This window comes from Theobroma umbraticum, unplaced genomic scaffold (assembly GCF_002168275.2).
Source record: "Theobroma umbraticum cultivar Fairchild unplaced genomic scaffold, ASM216827v3 scaffold_95.0, whole genome shotgun sequence".
NCBI classification, from domain to species: domain Eukaryota; kingdom Viridiplantae; phylum Streptophyta; class Magnoliopsida; order Malvales; family Malvaceae; genus Theobroma; species Theobroma umbraticum.
The window spans coordinates 4,973,286-5,000,193 of record NW_018397257.1 but is presented as its reverse complement, the minus strand read 5'-3'; the positions used below and the strand labels follow the sequence as shown (position 1 = coordinate 5,000,193).

At 33.7% G+C, this 26,908-nt stretch overlaps 2 protein-coding genes across 2 annotated transcripts; both read right to left on the bottom strand.

Moving 5' to 3' along the window:
• Positions 1-410: 410 nt before the first annotated feature.
• Positions 411-6,410, bottom strand: LOC110412056 (MATE efflux family protein). Its single transcript, XM_021422472.1, has 14 exons — positions 5,745-6,410; positions 5,448-5,603; positions 4,794-4,915; positions 4,303-4,512; positions 4,013-4,203; positions 3,729-3,864; positions 3,506-3,602; positions 3,297-3,397; positions 2,759-2,922; positions 2,040-2,111; positions 1,842-1,958; positions 1,638-1,733; positions 1,022-1,143; positions 411-832 (listed from the first exon to the last, which is right to left on the bottom strand). Exons 2-14 carry the CDS (start codon positions 5,522-5,524, stop codon positions 790-792), a joined length of 1,548 nt encoding a protein of 515 aa, XP_021278147.1. The 5' UTR covers positions 5,525-5,603; positions 5,745-6,410; the 3' UTR covers positions 411-789.
• A 13,936-nt stretch (positions 6,411-20,346) lies between these two features.
• Positions 20,347-25,352, bottom strand: DIT1 (dicarboxylate transporter 1). Its single transcript, XM_021423093.2, is given in 4 exon segments — positions 20,347-21,036; positions 21,800-22,021; positions 24,008-24,354; positions 24,357-25,352. Coding segments are annotated over 4 exon segments (1,677 nt in total). The 5' UTR covers positions 25,102-25,352; the 3' UTR covers positions 20,347-20,673.
• Positions 25,353-26,908: the final 1,556 nt, after the last annotated feature.

The following is a 26,908-nucleotide window of genomic DNA, read 5'->3' as shown; positions in this document are numbered from 1 at the left end:
GTTACAAAAAGAAAACAAATTTTTTATATTTTAAAGTATATGTTCGCAAGCAAACCAATGAAATATATATATATATATATATATATATAATAAATTCTCAATGACTTGAGAGAAAGTCAAGTTAATAGTATCGTAATCATATCATTAATTATTGTAATTTAATCCATAATCTATTCACTTGTTCTAAATATGTTCACGAAGATTAATACCCTTGGTGAAAGATAATATGTACTCCATACTGGACAATTGTTTGAAGCCCAAGAATTTTATCAAATCAAACTTTTGTACAAACTGGGCCCCAAGGCAATGCAGGCTCTAATTCCACCCTCATCCCATGGCCCTGCCCAAAAAAATCAGGCAGAGCCCAGAGGGAAGTCAGACCAAATGGTATATCTGACTGAGATTTGCAGTTTGAGAAAACTTTGATTTTATTACGTACGTGCCAATATGTGACACCTAAAGATAAAAGGTCCAAGCCATGCATCTTCAGCTTTATTTGCTGTACATACTCCAATGCTTCTCAGCATCAGACCAAGGAAGTTTATCCTTTAACTTTCTTCTTTACATTTATAAAGCAAGTTTAATGAGCTCCTTCAAATTTCTGTGCAAATAAATATAGGAAGCAAGTTTGAAGGAACCAAAGCTAATAGCATGATAGAAAGCAGTAAAAATGCTTTGGGTGCTAAAATTGTTTCCATGAGAAGAAAATTATGGAAACAAGAATGCAGCTTCAGAGGAAGATTTGCAAAGCTGATACTTGTCAAAACCAAAAAAATAAGCGAGCTACATTCAGCCCCTGAGAAACTTCCAAGGCCCTGTTCCCGTCCCTATCCTGCAAACACAGCAGCAAATTTGTTTTTGATGTTTAATCAATAAGGCTGTCCTTTCTTCATTTATTGAATATTTTGGGATAAAAAAGCTGTGCCCTGTTGTGGCTTAACCTATCCTAGGGCGCAACAAAAGCAAATTGAAAAAAAGAGAATGACATTGTAAAATCATGCTAAATAAAAATGCAAATTACCTCCAAAATCCGGCTAATGCTCGAAGACTCATATATATGGTCAGAGCTATCCAGAGACCAATAAATCCATGACTGGAGGAGAGAATAGACAAACATATGATGCTGACAATAGCCACAAGAACCTGGAAAAGGAAGAATGTCATATTAGTTTCTTTTGCTAAGAGAATAATTGGAATGATTATGAACCTTCATGCTTCTCTGATTAACCAAACACATAAGAGGAATCAGGAGGTAGGATCAACACTCTTAATTGATGGGTAACTTTCTTTACCACTCCAAACTCTTGGTGGATGAGCAGGGATATAACAGTTTCACAACACAAATTCAAGTATTACATAGAAGGATAACAAATATTCAAGTCCTATGAGCACTTTCCACTTCCCCCTCTCCTATGGCTACAGAGTGAGTCCACTCCCTAAGTCTCTCCTCTTCGTTTTATAGTATTTTCAGAAACACTTTCCTTGCAGTGGAAATTAGAAAATTTTAGCCCCAAAAGAAACAGATAATTATGCTAATACCTACTCTCCAGTCTAAACAGTGAGTGCATAATGAATTCCAAAGACAGTAAGAGTCCTAAAACAAATCTTCATAGTATCAAAGTTGATAATAGACTTGCCAAGGAGAAGGCAGAATATGCAAAGTCAGATGCTCCAAAGTTGACACCATCAAATACAAATGCTAAAGAATTGATGGGCTGAGTAGCTGCAACAAACTGAAAAAGAGGAAAAGAATATTAGTTCTGGATTTGTGGTGATCTTTGGGGTTAGAACAGGTTGAAAGTTATTATAGTCTTTCTTTCAATGCTGGCAAGAGTAGTTACCGGAATGCCTGTACCAATGAGGTGTAGGACATTGACATCTTTCGTAAATAATTTTGCTCCAAAACTCAATCCCCCTCCAAGTATGACAGTAAGTATCAAACCCAGAACCAATCCTAACTGCAGTACATATACATTGACCTTTAGAGGAAATCATGTTAGTGAAAGGTAAATTGATGTTTATGTCATATGATACGGCACCTGCAATACTCGAGAAGCAGTGGCTGTTGCCTTTTCATGGTCCCCTTTTGCAAATGCACTTGCAAGAATGGCCTGAAAGAATTGAAAACAATTAAATTACTATGAGAACGAGTCTATGCAGAGAAAAGTAATCTGAAACAAAAGAAGAGTAGCAAGAAAACAATGTAAGTTACAAGTATAATGTATAAAATTCAGTGGGCCAGGTAAAAACAAATTTTTCTCGTCAGTAATTAGATGAGAGAAACTACAGCTACTAAAGGTATGAGCAGGATATTTGTAATGTCTAATATCTATGTATTACTTGTTTGCAACCTTTTATGAGTTGTTACTTGTTTCTGAATTTAAGGGTAAACTTAATTCCCAATAACAGATGCTGAGAAATGATAACAGGAGCAGAAAATCTACAGATGTTGGCAAGAGAGAAGATTTGACAATCCTAAAAGATAAAACTATTTCACAAACCTTGAACTCCAGTTATGTTGCTTCAGAAGATTAATGACAAGAATTTTCTATGGCGCAACCCACCATCAGAATGTTTCTTCTACTTCATCTTTTTCTTTTCTTTTTTGTAAACTGCTAAATATTGAAGGTAAATTTTCTCTGCTTTTCATTTTTATAGTCTTTAGTATTGAAGCAAAGAGAATTTCATTACATCTTGTCAGAGAAGATACTGCTTTTTTTTAATGTATTGATAGTAACTAAAGAAAAGCATCTCTAACCTGTCCAGCAACAGCCAATCCATCAGCAAGAAGAGAGGTTGCCAACCAAACCTGCAAGCATACTTGAAACGCAGCCATGGATGTTGATCCCAGTCTGGCAGCCATTGATGCAGACAGGGTGATACAGAATGTAACAGCCATAACCCTTATTAACAATAGAAAACCTGGATTCAAGTACATGAAACAAGGGGGGAATATTAATTGATCAAATAAAAGAGGCTGATACAGATTAAATGCTCTTAGACAAGTGTTAAAACTTGTTGCACCAACTACCTATGCATATCTGATATAACTAATGAACATAAATTACTCCTTTTTACCAAACTCCCTGACCATGGTCACAATGGTAAAATGTCAGTATACAAGACAATCTAAAATAAACATTGATTCAGTCTGATACTTCAACAATTAACACACATAGACACAGAGAGGGACAGAGAAAGGGAGAGAGATAAATTGTAATGAATAAGCCCTAAAGATTCCAAATTGAAAGTAACGTTCATATTTGAGAATTTGTAGAAGTCAAATTAAAAATTACCATTCTTAAGAAATCTACTGAACTGTAGATGTTTTAAACTAGGAGGTAAGAGGTCAACTTGACTCATTAACTTCCACAAGAGTATAACTGAAATGAGGTACCTGCAAGCCCCAAAGAAATTAAAAGACAAAATTAGCAAGTGAATACAATAATGTTAATGCATTCTATACCTATTGATGGACAGTGACTGCTGATTGGATATAACTTACTGAGATATCACATGAGCAATGGCTGCACCGCTGACACCCAGATGGAAAACAAACATAAATATTGGGTCCAAAATAATGTTTGTTACATCTCCTGCCACTGAGTTTAGATCAGAGGGATAAGAACAATTTAAAATAGTAGATAGACAAGAAACGAGCAGAAATATTTCTTGATGTGTTAAAAAAGATCAAAACCATATCCCAAACTACTATGAATAGGATATACCAGTGGCATATAAAGGAGTTTTTGTATCTTTAAATCCTCGAAAGACCCCTTGCATGGCTAACGAGAGAAGAACTGCAGGAGCACCTAGTGACCTTAATGTCAAGTACTGTTGTGCAGGGTTTAGCATGGGTGAATCCTACAGGAATGGCCAAATCTACTGTCACTACTATTGCAGAGTATATTAAGGCATTGAACACAAAACTAAACTAATGAAAACAACAAAGAGAAAAGAAAGAAATTGAGGTTCAAGAGCCTGTTTTTGTTCTCTTAATCTGAATACTTACTGAACTGACTCCCATGAAGTTCAATAGAGGCTTTGCTCCAGATATAAGGAATATGGCCTGTAGGAGACCAAGGATACCACCAATAACCAATGCTGATGAAGCTGATGGGATATGCCTTCTTTCAGGCTCAAATTTAGCAATATCAAACCTGTCTCCTAGTGTTTTTGGCTGGTGTGCACCATCGCTAGATTCTGAAGATCAGAATAAGAGAAATAACATTCTCATGTTAAACTGTGTAAGGTGGATTTTTGGCATGAACTAATTTAAGGTAAGAGGTTTTGTGAATGTACCTGTTTGTGGTATTAACTCTTTACTTTCATTGTTTGCACATGAACCTGCTTCTAAGTATTCACTTTCTTGTGCGTCAGAGCTCACTCTTCCAATAGTATCTTCCTCAGCTACGAAAGAGGTTGTGACACTGACAAGTGGGAATATTGCAATTCTAGATACTTGATTGAACAAGGCAATAGAAACTCCTACAGCAGCAAGTTCCACTGGACCTATACGTATCAAGTAAAACTAGGTAAATCTTCCCATGCAAAAACTTTATCTGGAAGACAAGAAGCTGACTGTAATATAAGGGCAGTCCGTTTCAAGACTGTGGTTAGGGAACATACTCTCTGTCAATCCCCTACATCCCTTGTCAAGCCATTAAAAAGGAAAAACTGGTGCACTGAATATAAAACTCAATTTAAAAAATGAAGGCTCAGAAAAAAAGAACCACCCCCTTTCGCTTCCCCCAACTCTCACATGCTCAGACATAAAGAGCAAAGAACAATACCTATTTGGCCAATGAATGCTGTGTCAACAAGAGAAGCAATAGGGTCAGCTGTTAAAGCCAGTGCTGCAGGCAATGCAATTTGTGCTATCTCTGATCCAAGGTCATCCAGTTTAAAAACATTTCTGCTCATATAATTGCAAAATCAGACATTTTATCCTAGATATATCTCTTAATCAAAAATTTATATAAAGAATAATAAATTTTTGAGTCTTCAAAACCATTATTGATCATCGAAGCAGAGGAAAGGACTTTGTTATTATTTAAGATTTGGTACTCAAAACAACATTTCTTTCTTTTATTGAATGTTTTTATATAATTGTTGTTTTACTATTTGTTAAAATACTTGTTTATATATATTTCATCAATAAAATAAAAAGTGGAATAGAGAAACCACAAGGAAGTATGGACTAACTAATGAATGCAGCAGTGTCTCTTAAATGATTTTCGCATGTACCAATGAAAACTTGGCTTAGCCAGTCTAATTAAAAAACTTGCAAAATGGTTTGAACTTCAACCGTCTGTTTGTTCATCTAATAGTGCAAATGCAATAATAAAGATGAAGCTTCCAATCCTGGAAAAAGCTAATCAAACTACTGAACTGCCTATCTTACCAGCTAAACAAATACAAGCAAAGCAAAATCTGGGAATTCATACCTGACATCCTTGAAGAAAATGAAAATAGGAAGTCTCATCTTGACCCTAGATAGATATGGATCATCTTCTTCAGCCATCGTTTTGGAAGGGTAAGTCACAGAGAATTAAGCCAATGGTCTCACCAACCGAGCCCTGTATCCGCCTGATTTTTACCACCTAATATATGATAAACTACTATTGAGCTCCAGGGGGAGAAAAATGAAGTTGGAATGATTTTAACCATTGTCAGTAACCTATAGAATCTACAATTTTCCATAAGAGAATGAATGAACTGATAATAGTAATAGAACGGATTACCTGGAACTATGAAAGTGTTTTTACTCTAGAATTTTCTATCAGGTTTCAGTTATCTATGTCAACAAGGCAATACCAGTTGAACAAAAGTTCCTGCAAATTTGACAACAGAAAAAGCAGTACATGTGTCTTTTTACTTGTAAGCTCCAAGAAGTTTCCCCTGCTTCCAACCCCAGGGCTTGTTTGAAAACTCAACACCAAATAATCAGAACAAGACTTCAGTCTTACCAGTCCCGATGGAAACGCAAGATCTCTAGCTTCCCAATTCCCAGGATGTTGACAGATTTAATTAGGAGACACTTAAGACTCTTCAACTTTGAATTCTCGACACCCACAAGAACCACAACTCCCACCTTCTTTGTTTTTTAATGGCAACCACAACTCCCACCTAATTTTAAGTCCAGCAGAAAAATGAATGTACTCTCAATTTCTCAAAAATCTTATCAATAAATTTTCAACTTGCAAAAACATATTCATTTCAAGTGTCAAAATAAATTTGGAGTTGAATAAGTAATACTACTGCATTTCATCTTTTGAAAACTCAAGACACCCCATCAAAACAAAACAAAACAAAGCAGAACTCTTGATCAACACACCACCTACCTAAATTCAACTCTTGAAGAAAAATCTAACTGCCCACACTGTCACTTGCCTAGTCCTTAAACAAGAATAAGGACATACCACTTTACCAACCAATTTTGCTGGTTTGCCAGCGAGAGATGCTAGTCTGTGGTGCAGTCTATATATCTGGCCAGAAGTGTGAGACAAGTCTAATAAGTAGGCCCACAGTCCCAGAAAAGGCTTGACTCTGAACGGAGCTGCCTACAAAGTTGGATTACAAGTGTCAGGATCAGATTCAAGAAAAAGCACCCATTTGCATTACAATCCTCAACAGTGTCACTGCATGCATGTGAAAGTTTGCCAGGTGTCCCCTCCGTTCCATGCAGAAACTCCAAATTTTAGTCCAAAATGAAAAACATTATTGAAGCCAGTCAGCAGAAACTTGAGAAGCTGATTCTGTTTTTCTTCAGCCTGTTGTTTGTTTCTGATTTTCTTTACCGAAATATATTTGCAATGGGGAGTGAGGAATCCTAAGTATCTATACGAGAATAAATGTTGGGTCAAAGAGGCACTAGAAAGCAACTGCCATAATAAAAGGATTAAAAAATTATTTATTTATGGATGAAAAATCATCGAGCTATAAAAGAGACGGTTCACATAAATTGGAAACTACGTGGAGAATTCTCCTACTTACCTCTTACACGTTGCTTTTGCCTCGTTCATGGAAATTGAACAACATATAAAGCCCTCCCCGGCTCCCCCCTCCCCTCAAAAAGAGGTGGAAGAAAGGGGAATCTCTCTCCCATCATTATGGTGGGCGTGCTGAGTCCGTCCATTGGGGGAACAACACAGCTCCACGAGTTCTTCAGCTCTAGCTTCAAACAACATTAATTGCACTTCAAATTATCTTCGTTCCATTGAAGAACAAAATTAAATGTATTTTTTCCAGAAATTAATAAGGATATCGTACCCATTACGACAAGAGATTTCATCTTCTGATTCCAATTTTGAAATGAATGAAATTAAATGTAATTTATAGACGACAAAAGAGAGTGCTCCTTAATTTTTCATTATAAAATTTAATTTACATCTAACTTTCCTTTATTTTCTTCTTCTTCTAATCACAATTCAGCTTTTTTTTTTTCAGGGTTTTTTAAGTTTTTATATTCTATTTTTGAAAGAAAATTATATTAGTTAGATTTTAATTTATATTCCAATTTTTATTCTCATTTTAACTATAATTAAGTATATATTGTATTTATCCCAGCACCCCACCTCTTCCCTCCATATGTTAAAAAAGTGTTATACATATGAACATCTTTAAAAAAGTAAACGCTTACCAATTATTCATGATTTGGCAAAGCAGCTTTTTCTTTGAAAATCCCACTTATTAAAAGCCTATAAATTAATTTGAAATCTTTAATTTGTTGTTTGTAGTTGGCAAGGAAATTCCCTTGAACTACCATTGGACCATGCCGTGTTGGTGATTCAATCATGATTGACCCCAGACGCTAATAGTTTCTTTTGTATTTGACGGTCAAACTAATATTTGTTTTAGACCGATTGAGCGCCATGGAGTCTCACTTGCCATAAGCAAAAGAAAAAGAAATTGTACAACGACATAGCTTAACTCTTTAAACAATTATCATTTAATCCTTGATCATTATCTTCACCAATTGCTCAATAAGTTGACAGTGCATGTGCGTCACAGATTCCTTTTTAACCTTTAAAAGAATCCTGTTGAGTTCCACTAGCCAAGTTGGGCACAAGCTCTTGCTTTGATTTGATTTCAGAGTTAGAAGTGATGTAAATCATGGTCCATGTAGGATTCCAAAAACTTGGATTTTTTGGCTCCCCATTTATTTATTTCACTCGTTGGCCCCCACCTTTTTATTTCACTTATTGCCTCTCCATGTGGTTAGTAGAGCTTGTAAAGTCCATCTGAATTCAAAACCTTAGTTGAAAATTGAACTTGACACTATCAGATTTGATGAAAAAAAAAAATCAACAATTCGAATACATTCAACTTCAATCTAAAAGCGATTTGAGCTCGAAATTATTTAATTTTGAATGGGCTTAAATCCAAAATGACTCGAACACGAACAATTAAAAAAATTAATCTGAAATGATTCCAATTCGAATAATTTATTTAAATCTAATTCATTTGATTTCAGAAAGATTAATAACTTAAATTCAAAATTATCTGAACTCGAATAATCTAAATATTAACCTTAAATGATCCAAATCTCAAATGACATGATCTCGAAAATAAGAGTGATTAGGTTAAAATCAACTTAACTAAATTAATTCATGAAATTTGATTAATTAATTTGATTAAATCCGTTAACGAGGTGAATTATGTCGAGGCGTTTGGTTAAAAATTTTTGAAAATAGTTAACCAAATTAACCGACTTTGTATTTAATATTGTTTAAAGAGTACTTTTACATGTCTGTCACTCACACAGTTTTTCCATCCTCACATATATATTAAGAGTTCATATTGCACCATCAACCAACATAAAATAAAATACAAATAGCACATAATCTCATTAGTATTTTTTTTATTTTAAATTTCATTTATTTATTTTTATGTATATAAATATATAATCCATGTCAATATTCAACTTCCCAATCCAATAAAAAGAATCAAGTTATATAATAATCTTTATTTAAATATTAATATCATTGATATATCATATAAATCACCTATACAAAAACATAATATAAAACTATATTAAAATTTCTTTATTTACAAAATATGTGATTATCAATTTCATCTCACTCATTTATTCAAAAATGTTAAAAAATGTGAGAGTTTTTTATCAATCAATTTTTTTTATTCGAACAAATTACTTATAAAAATTATCCTAATAATTTGATTAATATAATTTCCATCTCCAAAAAATTAAAATTAGGTTAAAAATGAAAATTATATGTGTGTGTGTATGTGTATATATATGTATATGTAAATGACCAAACTTGTGACCATTACCGATGCTTAAGTCTCTCTAGCAAGTTTGCCCAGTCTCGAGCTAACCTTAATTTATAACTTTTCTTATCAATTACCAAATATCCAGTTGTTAGATTTAAAATTTTAAACTTGTTCACTTAAATGAATACATTTTATAATAACAAGTATTGTAGTTCTCTTCTTTAAGTGTTGCAAATCTATCATAACTGTTAACATCATAATACATGAATAATTCCAAACATAGGATAAACTCAATTAATTTTAACCATATTTAAGTAATGGTCACACTTAAATTAAAACAAAAGTACCTCAAAACATCTTTCTCCATACATCCTATCAAAAATATAAACTTAGTATTTAGATTACATTCCTTGTAATTTCATTAGACGTAACTAATCGGAACACATCTTCAACATATAAACCTCTAGTAGCAGAGTGACACAGGGGAAGGTACTATGAAATTTCATTACTTATTTCAAGGTGAAAGGGAAAATTTATCAGAGAATGCACTAATTTGATCACTTATCTGCAAAATAAAATAATAGGGTGAGTTTCACAGACTAAGTGATCATTGGCTCAATAAGCAAATGAGGATGGAAAATAAGCATAAAGGTGGAACATTTGAATAATAAAATCTGAATATGATGAATTAAAAGTAAACAATAAGCTTAAGGTAAACACCTTGCAAGTATGAAATGTAAATCCGTAAGTAATATAGTGTCAAAACACAATGCTTTCAAGACAATATAAATAAAAAATAGATTCATCAAGAAATCAATAAATTTTCAATAATAGTAATGAACCAAAATTCATAACCATATACCTTCGTTTAGTTTAGCATGGCATGTACAAAATGATATTAATGTACCATTTTAATAATATGCTCATATCATAAAGTTTATGAGAGACCCTTTGCCATAAGGAAAACGGATTCAAAACCATTGCCATGCTATAAATCAAAATTTCAACAAGTAAAATATATCACTCTCAAGTAGGTTAATAAGCCCATGGGCCTTCTCCCACATAACTAAGATTTCGAGGGCCTTTCCCATTACTTCCTAATGCTCGTGGTATTCCACATATCAATATGGCCATTTAAGTAAGCAATGTGCTAACAACCCATGGTCTTTGCCACGTATATAAATATAATCCCATGGTCTTGCTAGTCTTCCTAAAAATAAACCTCTAGCTAAAGCTCACTTTGTGCACAAAGGTCACACAAGATTTGGTGTGACAACAAGACCTACTTTCAAGTATCTCAACTTAATAAAACCATAACTTATCAATGTATTTGCAACACTCAAGAAAATCATAGTATAAAACCATCAATGAGACAATCATTTCTACACAATTTCAATTCTTCATATGGTACAACATTTAAAATAGCATACGTAGTGAAATGTACATTAAGTTGAAAACAATGCATTGTATAATCTTATCTTGATTAATTCTCCTAATTATATCAATCACGAAATCCTTGCAAGGCATATTTAGAAGTAAAGCAGTTCAAGGGCTTGTTTTTGGATTTTCAAAACATATAGTTCATATATTTATACATAATATATACCCAAAAGAAATTTGAAAACTATATCACAATCACAACATCATAAAAGTTTTCTACCAGCTCATGCTTTCCACAATGGCATTCCAACAAACTACATACATAAGTAATATAGTATAAGGAAATAAATTTTAAAATAAGTTCACCCACTCACCTTCTTGGTGGGATTTTCCTCACCAATTACTCAATTATTTTTCCCTACGGTAGCTTTTCACTTAACTTCTCACTATAGTCACCTTAGTGAATTTTCTTCTAGCAAACATTAATCATACATATAGCATCAACACCAATCTGTTCAATGGAGAACTAATCATTCAATTTACTTTCTAAATAAGCATTCACCTCTAACATATCAAATACCATTTAACTCACTTGTGAAGCCTAATATGAAGTTTCAAGAGTACTCTAAATGCCTCAAATTTAAGCAAGTCTTGTCTGTGCTCTACTTTTCCTTTTAGCTTCAATTGCATTCACTCAAAATAGTCTCTAGTAGTCCATCGTACACACTTATTCAATATAGTTATAAAACTATTTAATTAATGCATTTAACTAGCAAAGGTTAATAACTCTAGGGTTTAATCTCAACACTCATTTGCGAGTCCCTACCATTTACTTACTAATTAGATTAATGCTTAATAATAGGCCTTGGGTTATATGTGTCTAGCAGCTTGCATGTGACATTAAATGCTTAATTCATCCCCTCCTCGCAAAGCTCATCATTCATTTTTATTGCTCTTCCAAAATTAATCATTCACATACACGGGCAGCAAACTATAATGCATAAAATTCAACTTATATCCTTTTTTAAAATTTACACATATGTATATACACATTTTTTATTAAATTCTACTCATGTATATGGTGCTTACCTTTAATACCATTCAAGACTCTTTTTTTCACCTTAATGAAACTCAATTGTCTACAATCACACTAGCAATTTCAAATTGCATGTACCATTTTCACATTTAATTTGTTGCCACAAAGAAATTATCAAACTCAAACCGTATATACCAATATCAACTTAAATTCTAGAAATCCTTACCTTAGTATTAGCCCTTTAAATCTTTTAGAAAATATACCACAATGACTTAGTTTCCATAGGTGGCTTTCAAGTATTGAGGGCATTTAGGCCATTCCTAATGTTTTTCACCTCCACATGCTTACACTTGAAATAATTTTTTGAAAAAAGATTCCTTGTCTCTCAAGTTCGCTCAATATTGGGGATGATGAGAAACTGAGTAGATGTGTAAATGGGATTTTGAAGTCTCCTTGGATGTGAGAATGCTTGAAAACTATAGAGGATTTTTTTAGCAATGAGAAAAGACATGTTGCAATAAGTGAAATGGAATGCGCTAGAGGCGGTAGAGAAGAAAACTGAACCAATCCTTGAAGCATAAGTGATTTAGTGGCCAGTGGTGGAGAAAATGACAATAGATGAGAAGAGCTAAGTAGAGAAGATAGTTGGAAGAGTTTTTAGAGAATTTTTAGGATAATCTCTACTAAATTTATGATTCTTTCCCCTTATCCTCTAACCTCCAAGGCTTTCATATTTATACTGAGTAAGAACGCTTTCTTAAGAGTAGTTGGGAGAATACGTTCAATCACAGAGAACGTGTTTGTCATAGAAAAGCACGTTAAAAGCACGACTTATTGGATATAAAGCTCAATCATGGGAGAACGTGCTTATTATGGAAGAACACGTTGAAAAATGGCTTATGAGATATTAAGAGAATAACCATGTAGTTGGATAGTGGGTGTTAGTTTTGGGTAATGGAGTAATGACACTTGATAATGCACTATGTGTACTCTTAAGGAAGGAAAAAAAAGGGTAAAGCACATATACTTCAAGAAAAAGTTAAGACAAAGTCATTTTAACTCTCTTCATATCTGAGCCACTAAGCCAAGTTTTCTATAACATCCCAAATATGAAGATAACTCATGAATCCTATCACTTGTTCTAAGTTACCTTTACTTTTTCATAAAATAGCTATTCCATACTTGTTCTTGTGTGCTTCCGCACTTAAAATGACCCTAGGTACTTTCACGCTGGAAACGACTCGAGGCGCTTCTATGCTTGAAATGCCTTTGGACGCTTTTGCATTTAGAACACTCCTGAGCCCTTACACTCTCGAAACGCCCTTGGTATAGTTTTTTATGTAACATAATACTTCAAGAAATAATATTTAGCCAAAATTGGGCATCTACATTTTGGCCCTTGCATAAAAGTTCTCATGAGGAGTTTTATGCATAAAATAAGAAAATGCACATAGAATATTTTTATTTAAAAAATAAAGAATAGCTTGTAAATTTATGCATTTATTATTATTATTTTGTTATGCATTACATGCTTAGGAACATTTCGTGATTGGAACACCCCTAGGCACTTCCACGCTTGAAACTCCTTAGGCACCTCCATGTTTGGAACTCCCTTAAGCGCTTCTGCACTTAGAACCTCCTTGGGTTCTTTTGCTTTTAGAACTCCCCTAGGTGCTTCCGCACTTAGAACACCTTTGGGCGTTTCCACGCTTGAAACACCCCTAGGGGTTTTTGTGCTTGGAGCTCTCTTGGGTGCTTCTGCACTTGAAACATCCTTGGTGTTATGCTTTACGTCATTTGGAAAATACTTAGCATAGTTTTGCCCTCTACATGATAATTTTATTATTGAAAATAAAAATTTCATACATAATTGGAGTATGGTGATTAATAACAAGTCTTGCTAGATTTATGAAGTAATTGCTTGCCATTGATAAGAATTATAGAAAAGAGGAGTAGAGATACATGTGGGAAACAAGGGGATGTAAAAAAAAAAAACTTGCTAAGAAATTTAAAATGTTAGATTCCTACTAACTAAATAATTCCTCAAAGTTTAATAGTTTTGTAAAAATCCACAATCAACTTCTAAAATTTTTATCTAAAATTTCTTTGAACAAGTAAGCTTTCTCCACAACAATATTTTATATATATATTATAGTGTTTTTTCTTGTTTCTGTCTTTTTTTAATATTACTTTTATTAGGGAGAAATGAAAGATTTAATTTTTTTATTCTTTTTCTTTGGGACATAACCTTTGTAGAAAGGGCTTTTTTTTTTTTTACAAAACTAACATATTAATCAGGTTTTCTTTATGCATATTTTTAATGATTTATACATTTTTCTATATTTTCTGTTTCGCATAAAGATAATAATAAACAAACGAACATGGGACATTACTATAAAAATATGAATAAACAAACGAATATCAAACATTAATGTAATTTTAAAGACATAACAGTACATAGATAAGAATGATAATGCATGAATACTTATATGTTTGTTGTTTATGAGTTTCACTTTTTCATCTGATGACAAAAGCTCATTTTACGTCAAAAGTTCGCTACAATGAGCATGGTAAGGTTGTTCTTGAAAAATGAGTACGGAAATTTATTTCAATGAAAATGTGAGTAAGGAAGACTGGTGTAGTTTCTCCTATGTTTGAAAATTGGGATGATGGTGTCATCAGGAAGGAGGAAAAGATTGTTTCTGGGAAGTAGTGCATGTAAAACAGTGGATAGGCATCCATGTGCATCTGTTGGCTATTATTGAAACCGTGTTTGTAGTGAAACTGCTCCAGATAGAAGGCATCCCATCAATGTTCTTCTCTTGAGAGTATTTTGAATACTACTCACAATACTTCTTTTTCTCCAGAGATGTTCCAATGCAACTAGTAATGCTTTTTCTTCTCTTAGGTGTTCCGAATATAACTAGCAATGCTTCTCTTGGATATGTTCTAAATACAACTCACAATGCTTCTTATTTTCATGTGTTGTCTTTTCTAGTGATAGATCGTAGACTTAATGCTTCTGACACTCATTTGGAAAACTTTTATGGCATTTTAGTCTTGCTGCAACACTTGGAGTTCTTGGAGTGTATTGATGACTTTAGTGAGAGATTAGAAGATGGAGTTGCGAAGAAAATTAGACATCCTTTCCAATTTTGAGAATGATAGATCTTCTTCCACTTTGAATTTCTTGTTAGGCAGCACCCGTACTATTGAAATGGTTCATTAGTAGAGATGTTTCCACAAGTTCCCCTTTTTCAACTCAAAGTTGTTCGTGCTATAGCAATTCTTTTTAATTAAGCAAGAGTGACCCTTAACCTAGTATGAAGGAGAACGACACATCTTTTATATGAGCATTTAAAGTTGTGACCTATTTGTGAATAACAAGCTATGGCCAATAAGTGAGTGATAAAGCTTGCGGTCAATAAGATAATATCATTACAGCTAAATTATGAACGTTAAAGCTTGTGGCTGAAATATGAGTGATGAATTATATGGTTAAAAAATAAGCAATAAAGCTTACGACTAAATGCAACAATAACGTTATAGCCAAAGTAAGCGCGCTAAAAAATGCGGGTGAAATATAAGTGATGAATTATATTGTCATATAATGAGCAATAAAGCTTGCGATCAAGTGCAACAATAACATTACAGCCAAAGTAAGAGGGATAAAGCTTGTAGTTGAAAAATAACTTTTCTCTTTGATAAATATCAAATTTAGAATACATGAAATAATCAGTATTAGAAATCATAAACATATCGTGGATAGGCGAGAAACAGGTTATTCTAGATCCTATTGTTTTCAACCATTATTTCTCTTATTTGCATTTTATTATAAAGTATTTTGTGTAGATCTCTACATTCAGCAAGTGAATGACCAATTGTATGATGATAGTTACAATACCTTGGACTGGACTTTTCTTCTTTTGTTAGTGGTTGTGAAATATAAGGTAAGCTCACTTGTCCATCTTTTATCCATTTATGGAGAAGCGCTCTTACTCTGTTTAGTGAGATTGAGACTAATGGCGAAAAATCAATCTCATCTTCTTATCTTCTTCTTAAATTGTCTCTTCTCGGACGTAAAAGAGGCCAATGGTTTCTTCTTTTTTTGCCTTCTCCTTGAATTGCGTTTACTATTTGGGTATTTCTCCTCTAAAAATGACTAACTCCCTACTACTTAGGAATCGTATAGTTGGTTCATCATGCAACTTCGACTAAAGTGACAAAAGTAAGAAATGGTCAATTTTCCAAATGTACCTTATATTGATCGAACATACCTTGGATGTAGACTTTGACTAGCTCTTTCTCATCATAAGAATCTTATATGTCCAGCATCATTTCTTTAAAGCGTTAGATGTATTCCATGACATCTTCTTTTAAATTATGATGCTCTCTTCCGAATTAAACAAGAATTACTTTTTCTTGGGTAGAGAAAAAGTTTTCCTAAACATCCTACACATTTGAATCCATGATTGTATAAAACTATGAGGAAGATTGACATACCAAATGTAGACCTTTTGAAGCTCTTTCTCATCATAAGAATCTTATATGTCCAGCATCATTTCTTTAAAGCGTTAGATGTATTCCATGATATCTTCCTTTAAATTATGATGCTCTCTTCCCAATTAAACAAGAATTACTTTTTCTTGGGTAGAGAAAAAGTTTTCCTAAACATCCTACACATTTGAATCCATGATTGTATAAAACTAGGAGTAAGATTGACATACCAAATGTAGACCTTTTGATAAAAGACTTGAAGAATTCCTTTAACTTTAAATCATCATCCAATCCCGTTTCTCCAAAAGTCTCCATAAACTTCATAACATGTTCTCGAACATTATCAATTTTGTCATTGAATTGCTTAAATTTCGGACTAATGTAATCCTTGGGATATAGCTTGGTAGTTATGCTCGCAAAATAGGGAAACTTAATATTAAACTCTTAAAAGTTAATAATCATGTTCTTCTGATCAGGCAACTTTTCAAGCTCTTTCTTTGTGACAAAACTCTAAGTAGAGGTTGAAGGTGTTGCTGTAGTGAGATTGCCAACAATAAAGGGATTAATGGTATTAAAGAATGAGTCAATTGTGCTCTCTCCATTTCTTCCATTTTCATTTGTATTGTTGACCACTTTAATGGCATTTTTGCCATTATGGATTGAAGTTGGTTAAGGTTGAGAAGTTGTGGAAGTTAAGGATGCAAACTGGGTGATGGTCTCCATCATCCACTTGTTGTTTTCCTCCAACACTTACATCCTTTCTTGCAAAGCTAGGAGCATTTTCATGATCTCTTGAACATAGGTGGGGACGGTCGTTTCTTGGTTATTAGGAGAAGTTTCCATATTTTCTTACAAGATATTTTTTGGTAACTTTTTCACTTACTGTAATCACTCCTCTTTAGTGGACTTGTCAAAATATTGAGGATTTTTCTAGTAAAGAGAGAGAAAGTGTTGCAATAAGTGAAACGGAATGTGTCAGAAGCAGTAGAGAAGAAAATTTAGGCAGTCATTGAAGCGTAAGTGCTTTGGTGGTAGGTGGTGGAGAAAATGATGGAGGATGAAATGAACTGAGAAAAAAAAAAGTTGGAAAAGCATTTAGAGAATTTTGAGGAAAGTCTCTGCCATGATTGTTTCCCTTTATCCTTTAACCTCTAAGGTTCTCATATTTATATTGAATAGGAGCGTTTTCTTAAATGTAGTTAAGAGAATACGTTTAATCATGGAAAACATGTTGTCATAGAAGAGAACGTTAAAGAATGACTTATTGGATATGAAGCTCAATCATGGGAGAATGTGTGTATCATGGAAGAACATGTTGAAGAATGGCATATGGGACATTAAGAGAATGACCATGCAATTGGGCAGTGAAGTAGTAATACTTGATAATTCACCATGTATACTTTTAACGAAGAAAGAAAGAAAAAGGTAAACAATATGTACTTTAAAGAAAGGTTAAGAGGAAATCTTTTTAATTATCTCCATATCTGAGCCACAAAGCCAAGCTCTTTAGAATATTCTAAATGTAAAGATAACTCATGAACCTTATCACTCGTTGTGAGTTACTTCACTTCCTCATATAAATAGCTATTCTATGCTTGTTTTTGCGCGCTTCCATACTTAAAACGACCCTAAGCATTTCTGCGCTTAACACAATCCAGAATGCTTCCGCGCTTGAAATACACTTGGACGCTTTTGCATTAAGAACACCCTTGTGCACTTCTATGCTTGGAATGCCCTTTGGTGTAGTTTTTTCTATAAAATAATACTTTAAAAATAATAGTTAGCCAAAATTAGACATTTACAAAAACTTAAAAGGTTGTTAGTTGAAAACTCTTAGGTTTAACTAAGAACAATGGAAGCCGAATGGAATGTGAATGGCGAGAGGGGGTGGATTCCCCCATGTTTGACTCCCTCCTTTGTTACACTTATCTCACAAAACTTCTTTTTTGCTTCTCTGTGTGGCTAGGCATCTCTTATTCATTGGATATGTTAATTTTAGTGAAATCTTTGTTCTTCATGCCTTATATTATTGCTTGTGTGGTTACCTTAGTTCCTTTTTGTGTTAAAACCATGTACTAATTTTCTCAAACCATAATTTTTCTTATTCACTTGATAGTCACATGAAGACTAATAATAACAAAACTAATAATAATAAAAACAAAGATGAAGACTAATGTAAGGTTTTTATGTCAAACTTGTAAAAATTTCAATTAAAAATGATTACGTAATACTAAATCTGAAAAATTAAAAATAAAAAAAAATTAAGATTTTGTAAGTGAGGAGTGGAATGGGGAAACTATATAACAAAATTCTCAATAAAAAGTAAGAGAAAATGAATAATTGTTTAAGAACACATATATTTGAAAATAGTAAAAGAAAAAACGGAAAGAAAATAGAATTCAAGTGGAGTCGCATCCTCAAAAACATAATGGAAGAAAATGAATAAAAGAAGACCAAAGCTGTTTGTGTGGGTGCCAATTATCATCGACCCATACATCGGGCTTCGCCCTAGATACGATTGACAAGCTTGGCTTGGTCCTAATATTATTATATTATTAATTAATAAAAATTTTTAATATATATTAAAATATTAATAATAAAATTATAACATAATATCTAAAAATACCTTTAAAGTATGTAAAAAAATTCAAATACTTTATTATATTTTTATTACGTTTAATCAAGTCCTTATACTTTTATTTTGAATCAAATAAACCTTTATATAGTAAAACTTCTATAAATTAACACTCGTAGGACAATGAAAATTTATTAATTAATCGAAATATTTTTTAATCGATAAATTAATAGTTTATTAATTTATACATTAATTAATAAAAAATTAATTTATTAAAGTCTTCTTTGTTTTTTTTTCAAAAATATTAAATTTCATACATGTATTGTGTACTGTGATTATACGAATATTACTTAATTAACGAATTATGAATTATCATTATTTGTTATATTTATTTAACCAAAACAAGTTCATATATGTAATTAATCTTATTAAATAAAAGTCATAAATTTAGCCATTTTTGCAACAACTACAATTACATTCGATATATACTTAATTACTTCATGAATATTAAATCAAGTAAAAGCATATATAAAAAGAACATATAGTATCACAAATGGTAAAATTAAATATAATGACTTTGCATCTCAAATATGTAAGGAAATCAACAATAATGGATGAAATGTGTAAAGCATTTTATGAGTACAACATTGAAGACATCAATTTTAAAAAAAACAAGTAACATTGAAATCATATTTTATAAAGTCTTCTTAATTGAGTCACATATATATATATATGTATATATGTATATATATATATATAATTTTGATGTATAAAAAAATTATTAATTTATATATCAAGTAAGATTTATGTATTTTTCTTAAATGTATTATCTTTCAAATTTAATGAATTATTAATTTATCATGTTAGTTCAACATCCAGATTGACCAAAAATATTATTTAATTGAGATAATCAATTTATCCAGTATTAATTTATAAAAATTTTATTATATTTTTATTTTGAATCAAATAAATCTTTATGATTAATAATTAACTTAATCAAAATATCTTTTATTATTATACGTCGCATGATGATGATGTAATATACTAACATATAATAATTGATGATGATGTAATATATTCTTATTACTTTAACATGATAACATGACCATGTTGTATTTCTCACTATTTATATTGATACCATGTGGATAAAAAATAAGTAACATTTTGACTTATAACAATTATTTAACCATTAGTCATAAAAACTCATTTGATTTAACATAAAAAATCAAAGACTTAATGCAATACAAAGAATAAAAACTCACTTGAATTTTCTTGAATAATTTAAAAACTTATTCGAACATTATGTCTTAAAATTATTATTATTTTTAATATTTTAATAACTAATAAAATTTAAATGATCAGATTAAAACAGAATTTTAAACGTACGAATTGGATCCATTTGAACCAATCTAATGCCAAACCACAAATATAGAAGGTAATAATCTAGAGTGATAAATAACAATTACTCAAAGCGAGCTTGAGGCCTTGGAATATCGAATCAAGTTTGGCCCAAATCTTCATATATTGATACATAAGCCCAAACAATTCTATACGTTTCCATGCCCACCCAATCTGCATAGTTTTCCCTTCAATTGAAGGGAAAAGCATACGGAAATAAACTTGCTTGTCAGCAAAAAATTCAGTGATAAATTTTGACGACATTTAAATAATTATCATGTCCATAATCTCATACAAATGCCACTGTTACAAGATGTAATTTCTTCTTTAAGTAGACCTCAAAATCATATATATATACATATATATAAAACTTTTCCAACCATAGGATCCCAACCAAACCCCACCAAAAAGATTATTTGCAATGTAAAGAATCAAAGACAAAAATTTAACCTGCTTTGGAGGTGAAGAAGAAATTGTAGACTGCACGCTAGGGTGAACCAAAAATCAGATATATTCCAGCTTGATGTCTGCAAACTTTTTATGACCGACCACTTTACCACAAGCCGATGGCCTTCCACCAGATGCCCCCAACCCCGAGCCATATAATAATATTGATAACAGATATCAGGAAACCATAACCCCACCATGTGGCTAGTGGTACATAGCCAGCACCATAGAAAACCGGTGCAGATCCAATGCCATAATGGGTAATGCCACCCATGAGGTTGGAGAGGAAAGAGAGAACAAGGGCTGCCATATATGGTGGAGTGCCCAAAGCACTAGCCACAGACACGAAGGCAGTAAACATGGCACCAATATGAGCAGCTCCACTGGCAAAGAAGTAGTGGGAGTAGAAATAGAGAAGAACCAGAATGCCAAATGACAATTGCCATGAAAGACCTAATCCACCCACCACCTGTAACAAGGGTATATCATAGACATTAAAGGTAATTCCAAATTGCTATCTGATGAAATGCTGGCCTAAACCCAATTATGCATCCACGGGACAGGACATGCAAATTTTAATTTAGGTCAGACCTCTAGGTTACAACCCTTGTGTAAAATGTACATAGTATGATGGCCAAAGCAGAAGTATTGGATACTGCTTAAACTAAAAGCAAAAGGAACATCCTAGTGCACTGTTAAATAAGACTCAAAGACATGTCAAAGTAGTTGGATGAAACATTAAAAGGACAGGACTATAGATGCTAGAGAAAGAGGAGAATCATACTAGATATATCACGATACATCTCAAAGCACCTCAATAGTCAACCGTACATTATTTAGTTTAACCTTTCAATTACAAAGCTGTTCATCAAGGTTCATTAATCTTGTGGATATAATATGCATGCAGAAACTTACATCTTGGTCTGAAATATGCCTACAGTTGGCAGGTGTGAAAACCAACGTAAAACATATGTATTCGGAAATTTGACATTACGAGAAAGAAAAATATTGCTAACTGCTTCCCCTTCTTTTTCTTCCTTTTACAACTAGGAAAGGGGACTAAAAAGGAATTTGAGGGAAACATAATGTTCTTCATACAAGTATTTTTGGAAAATTTAAAGCACCACACAGAGAGTATGATGATAGTTCTTTGGCAATTCCATAAAGATTAAACTAGTCAACACAAGGCAGATAGAAATTATAGATAAAAGCAAAAGGAAAACAGGACAAACCTTGACAACAGTTTCACTAAACCATGAGATGAGGCCATATTTGTTGAGATACCCAGCCATTGCAATGAGTGCAGCAAACCATGTAAGTGTATCCCATGCAACTGATTCAGCTAGACACTCCTTCCATGTGACTACCCCAGTCACAAGTAGGACAGATAACCCAAGAATGGCAGCAGTAACAGCATCCACATTTAACATCCCTCCAAAAACCCAGAGCCCCACCTAATGGAACAGAAGAACGTACAAGAAGACTATCATGATATTGAAACATACAAGCTCTTGCACACAGTTTACAGATATAAACAGTACCTACCAGTATTCGTGCCCCCATATGCACGACATTTGCATTCAAATGACATAAAGCAATACAACCAGAAATAAGCATTAACCTTCTTATTAATTATTCAGAGCAATTGACATAGGTGAAGAATATAAAATTGAATAAAATATAGACAACGAGTCATATTTGGTTGAATATTTCCTCTTGCAGAATACCAAGAGGTACCTAGAGATTCTATCACATACATGATTCATTTCTAAATAAAGGAATTGCAACACTGCTTTCAGCACTATATAGCTGACAATTAAAATGGCTACAGGGAAAAGCTGACAGCTTGTAGTTTTTCCTCAAAATCCTACAAATGGTTAGAAGTCAATTTTCAAAAGTACTCCGAAATTGATTTACCAAAGCCTGCAGGAATAAGATCATAAGAAAGCACAACGATGGTGCAGACTCTTACAAGTTTATTATTGCACCCTTATGTAATTGCTGTCAGGCTTACTTTATCTGATACTCATTAAAAAGATATAATGGCATGACAGCATTCTACCTGACCAAATTGCACGTTATGAAGTATCTTAGAAGCAAGATTAAGAGGGAGTCTCTCCAGGCCCATGCATAAACCGATTATTAGACTCTTAGTGTATCTAACCTCAACTCCAAAAACAGATTTATTCAAAAGTTCATTTCCAAAGTCAATTATTTCGACTGACAACACATCTGTGTTAATCTTCCACCAAAATCAATCTCCAAAAAATAATATCAAAGGAGCCCTGAGCGTGAGAAGAGCAGCTTCAGTAACTAATCAACATTGCAATCCAATTGAAGGAAACCAAAATTCCAAAAGAAGCCTTCAAGTGAAAAACTTTATTGTCCCCACATTTTTATAACCTTTTAAATCAATCTTGTTAAAATCGTTCCTAAACAGAGAAAAAAAAAAGATCAATCAAGAAAAGCTCTCTGAGACCAGCATAGCATGAATACTCCTGAAGGTCAAAAACATAACCAGATCAAATACAACACTAACTTCCCAACAGTATCTGACAAATTTGAAGAAAACTTTCACTTTTCAAACTCCATTTGCTGGTAGAAAATAATTTTAGGACTTTAACAACCACATATTCAACGCTGGATGATTCAGAGATATGGAATACTTCTGAAATCAATCAGTAACAAACTTTCAACAACAGAATGTATAAACTTTTAATAAAATATTAGAGCCAATATAGGAATTCACTTATTTCAAAAAGGTAAGGTGCCATTAGTTTCCCCAAGTTTTCAATCAGCGAAGTTGCACTATATCTTTACAAGATCATAGCTGTAACTCATATCCTTATTGACACTTCAAAGCCTGAGACAGAGCGACTTCTAAGAAAACTGCCAGAGAGGAAGTGTGCCCCATCGAACTCCTACGCTAGACCCACAATCTTACCTAATTTAAAAATGCAATGCAGAGTCTCAACTACAAGTTCAGATTGTAAAAACCCAAAACCCCAATGCAAAATTTACATTTTCCCCCAAAATCCTAAGTTTTATAGCCTCTCCCTCCCCCCGCACTAAAAGTAATCTAGCTAAATAATTGCTAAGGGCAGTTATTCAAGGAAAGACAAAGTATAGCTACAGAGTTGTGTGCCACTACCATAAGGTCAAAGTCAAATACTATTCTATAAAATCCAGCATCTTAAAATGGTAACACAAAATGGAGGGTCTCTCCAACTAAAATGTGGTTTCCCTCGTAGCCACACGTTACTATGGCCCCCTACCAATTATTTTCCAGTGCCACATTTCTACTTGATAGATTTTGATAGCGGATAAAACATACTTTCGTAGTTATATACTATAATTTGCATAATTAAAACATTCGTCATCATAATTCCTAACCAATCAATAATAAAAAAATTATTAATTGAGTATTAATGTCATTATACCGTTAGAAGCAGAGTCCCAGCCATAATAATCTCATTCTTGGACATCGGTCCCATCTTCTCCAATTTCTCCCTAGCAAGCTTTGGCGCGTCGGGACTACTCTTCACCGTTGGAGGATAAATCACATACAAAATCAACGGCACAACAAGCAATGAAACTAAACCTGGCACGATTGCCGCCTTAGCCCAATCCGTCCATCCAATTTGCTGCTTAATTGTATTGAAAGCTAAATTAGCACTTAATGGATTGGCAGCCATTGCCGTTAAAAACATCGAAGAAGAAATGACGGACGTTTGAAAACACGTTAGCATTAACCACGATCCTAATTGTTTCTCTGTTCCGTCCCCGTGTTGCTTCCACATGCAACACAGAGAGATTTGACTAAAGGAAGGAAAATTCCTCCGGCGCGTGCAGACACGGACGGAATCGCCGGTGCTAACAAAGCTTCACTGAAGACTAAACTGTAGCCTAAACCTAAAGAGGAAGATCCGAACAAGGAAACGAATTGGTAAGCGATTCGATTACCGAGACCGGTTTTGATAAATCCGCGAGCAAAGAAGAAAGCAAGTGCGATAAGCCAAGGAATGGGATCGCCGAAGGCGGAGAAAGCAGCGGAGAAGGTTAGGGTTTTGGTGAGGACGGAAGCACCGAGTCCAAGTAAAGCCACGGCACCGAGTGGCAATGGTTGAGTGATAATGCCAACGATTGTGGCGAGGAATACGGAAAGTAGTTGCCATGCTTTGCGGGAGACTCCGGATGGGACGGGGACAAACCAGAGGATGACACCTGTCGCGATAGACGCCATTAGTGGCTTTAAGGCTGCACCTTGCCATGGTTGCTGCGACGGCGGAGTGACAGCGGTCGGCGTTGATGCAGCCGCTTTGACAGTTAATTTCCGGTGGCTTTTATGGATTCTGTTATTAGAAATAATTGGAGTGAGACTTAACGGTTTAATGAAGCTGGAATTGCTTGAGCTGGATTTTGAGAGAACCGGATGGGGAAAGACGGGGCTCGGAGCGGATCTGTGAGGAAGAGGACGTGATTTGATACGTGAGAAGCCGAGGGAGCAGGAGGAGGTGAGAGCGACGGACGCCATTTCAAACGGTGGCGTCGACGGCGGAGTAGAGGGAGAACTAACAAATGAGAGAATTGACAGGAGGCGTGGCTTATATTTATAGGGAAAAAGAAGGGGGTGGATCAACGCAGGCCGTTTATTTTGATCAGACGAAGGATATGTGGTTTGGAATATACGGTTGGCTTTTCAGATGGGAACTTCCAAGAAAAAGAAAGTGGGCTTTGAGAGAGTCGTCTTCAGAGGTTGAGATTTCCGTATAAGAGTTTCTTTGGTGTTGCCACCGGCCCAGGTTTTGTAATTATTTGACACAGGGAGGGCGACGGGGTACACGTGTCGTGATGATAGTGTATGTGGTTCGGCTTTTTGGTGACGTCGGAGCGGGTGGGGAAGTAGGTGGACCAATGAAAAGACGGGAATACAACGTGGCGGATTGGGAGTGGGAGTGGTTCTCTGCGAGCGAGGTCCGAAAAGGGCGTGTCTTCTGTTTTGGGTGAACGGGAGTGACTGAGCAGAGAGGTGGGACTTATGAGGCCAGCAATGTGCGTTGCCAAAAAGGTCCGTGAAAAGACGGTGATACCCTCGAGGGGTTGGCAAATAACGGAATAGGAGCCACAGAAATGCACGTGCGTTGATACTGATGCGGAACGTGGATTTAGATTTCAAACATTGCGGAAGCAAATACGAGAGGGGTCAGGGCAGCAAATGTGAGGGGCGCAGGGGGTGGCGGGGCCCACGTGGTCCTAGACGTTGAGTTTTATGAGTTCGACTCCAGAGTCCGACTCATCACTTTTGGCTGCTCACTTATGAGTGAGTTCTGACTCTTTTGAAACGCCAATGGACAGATATTTTGAGCCTGCAAAGGTCAGAATACACCAACCGTTCCTTGCTGCTTTCACTACTTTCGTTTTTGCTCACAAACATAATTATTAATATCTTCTTATACCAAGATTTTGTGTGACATGGTGTATCATGAATCAATAGGTTGTATCGCATTGATTAAGTATTTAAAATATTATTATTTAATATATGATACACATTTTATAGATTTTATCTTAATTATTATTTTTCAGTTGAGACACGAAAAACTTCTTAAAAATAATATGGTTGTTTAAATCTTAAAAATGTTTGAAGTCCATAAAAGAAGTTTTTCATGTCTCAACTAAAATCTGGGCATGACAAACTTCAAAATATATACTATTAAAGAGCAAGTGAGAGTTAAAGCTAAAACAACCATGATCTCAATTTATATTACATAATTCTTAATCCTATTAATAAATATATTATTTTTAAAAAAATTTATTTTACAAGTATAAAGATTTTTATAAATAATTTTAAATTTTTTTAACCGTATCTTATCATATGATACAATACGATATAATACTCGATATTTAAAAAAATTAATATACAATACATGTTTCAATTTAACAACTATGCTCATATACAATAGATTGAATGCCTATGGTGTTGTTGCTTTTGTCTTGCAAGTCCGTATTATAAACTATAATTAGCCTTTATGTTCTCTTGATTCGAGTAATATTTATTCGGTGATTAAAATCAAAATAAATTATAAAAAATTGAATGACTTGAATTATTCTTTTTAAATAAAAAATGAATTAGTATTTTATATATAATTAAATCCTAATTGATCGAAATATTTCAGCTATTTTGATTTGGTTACAAAATTCTATTCCGTCTAAAGCAACAAATAACACAATATCATAATACTCAAAATAAACAGACAATAAAAACCAAGCCAACAATAATCATAAGATAATAAATTTATACCAATCAATCAAACGAAAAATAAATTAACAAGTCTACAGGTATT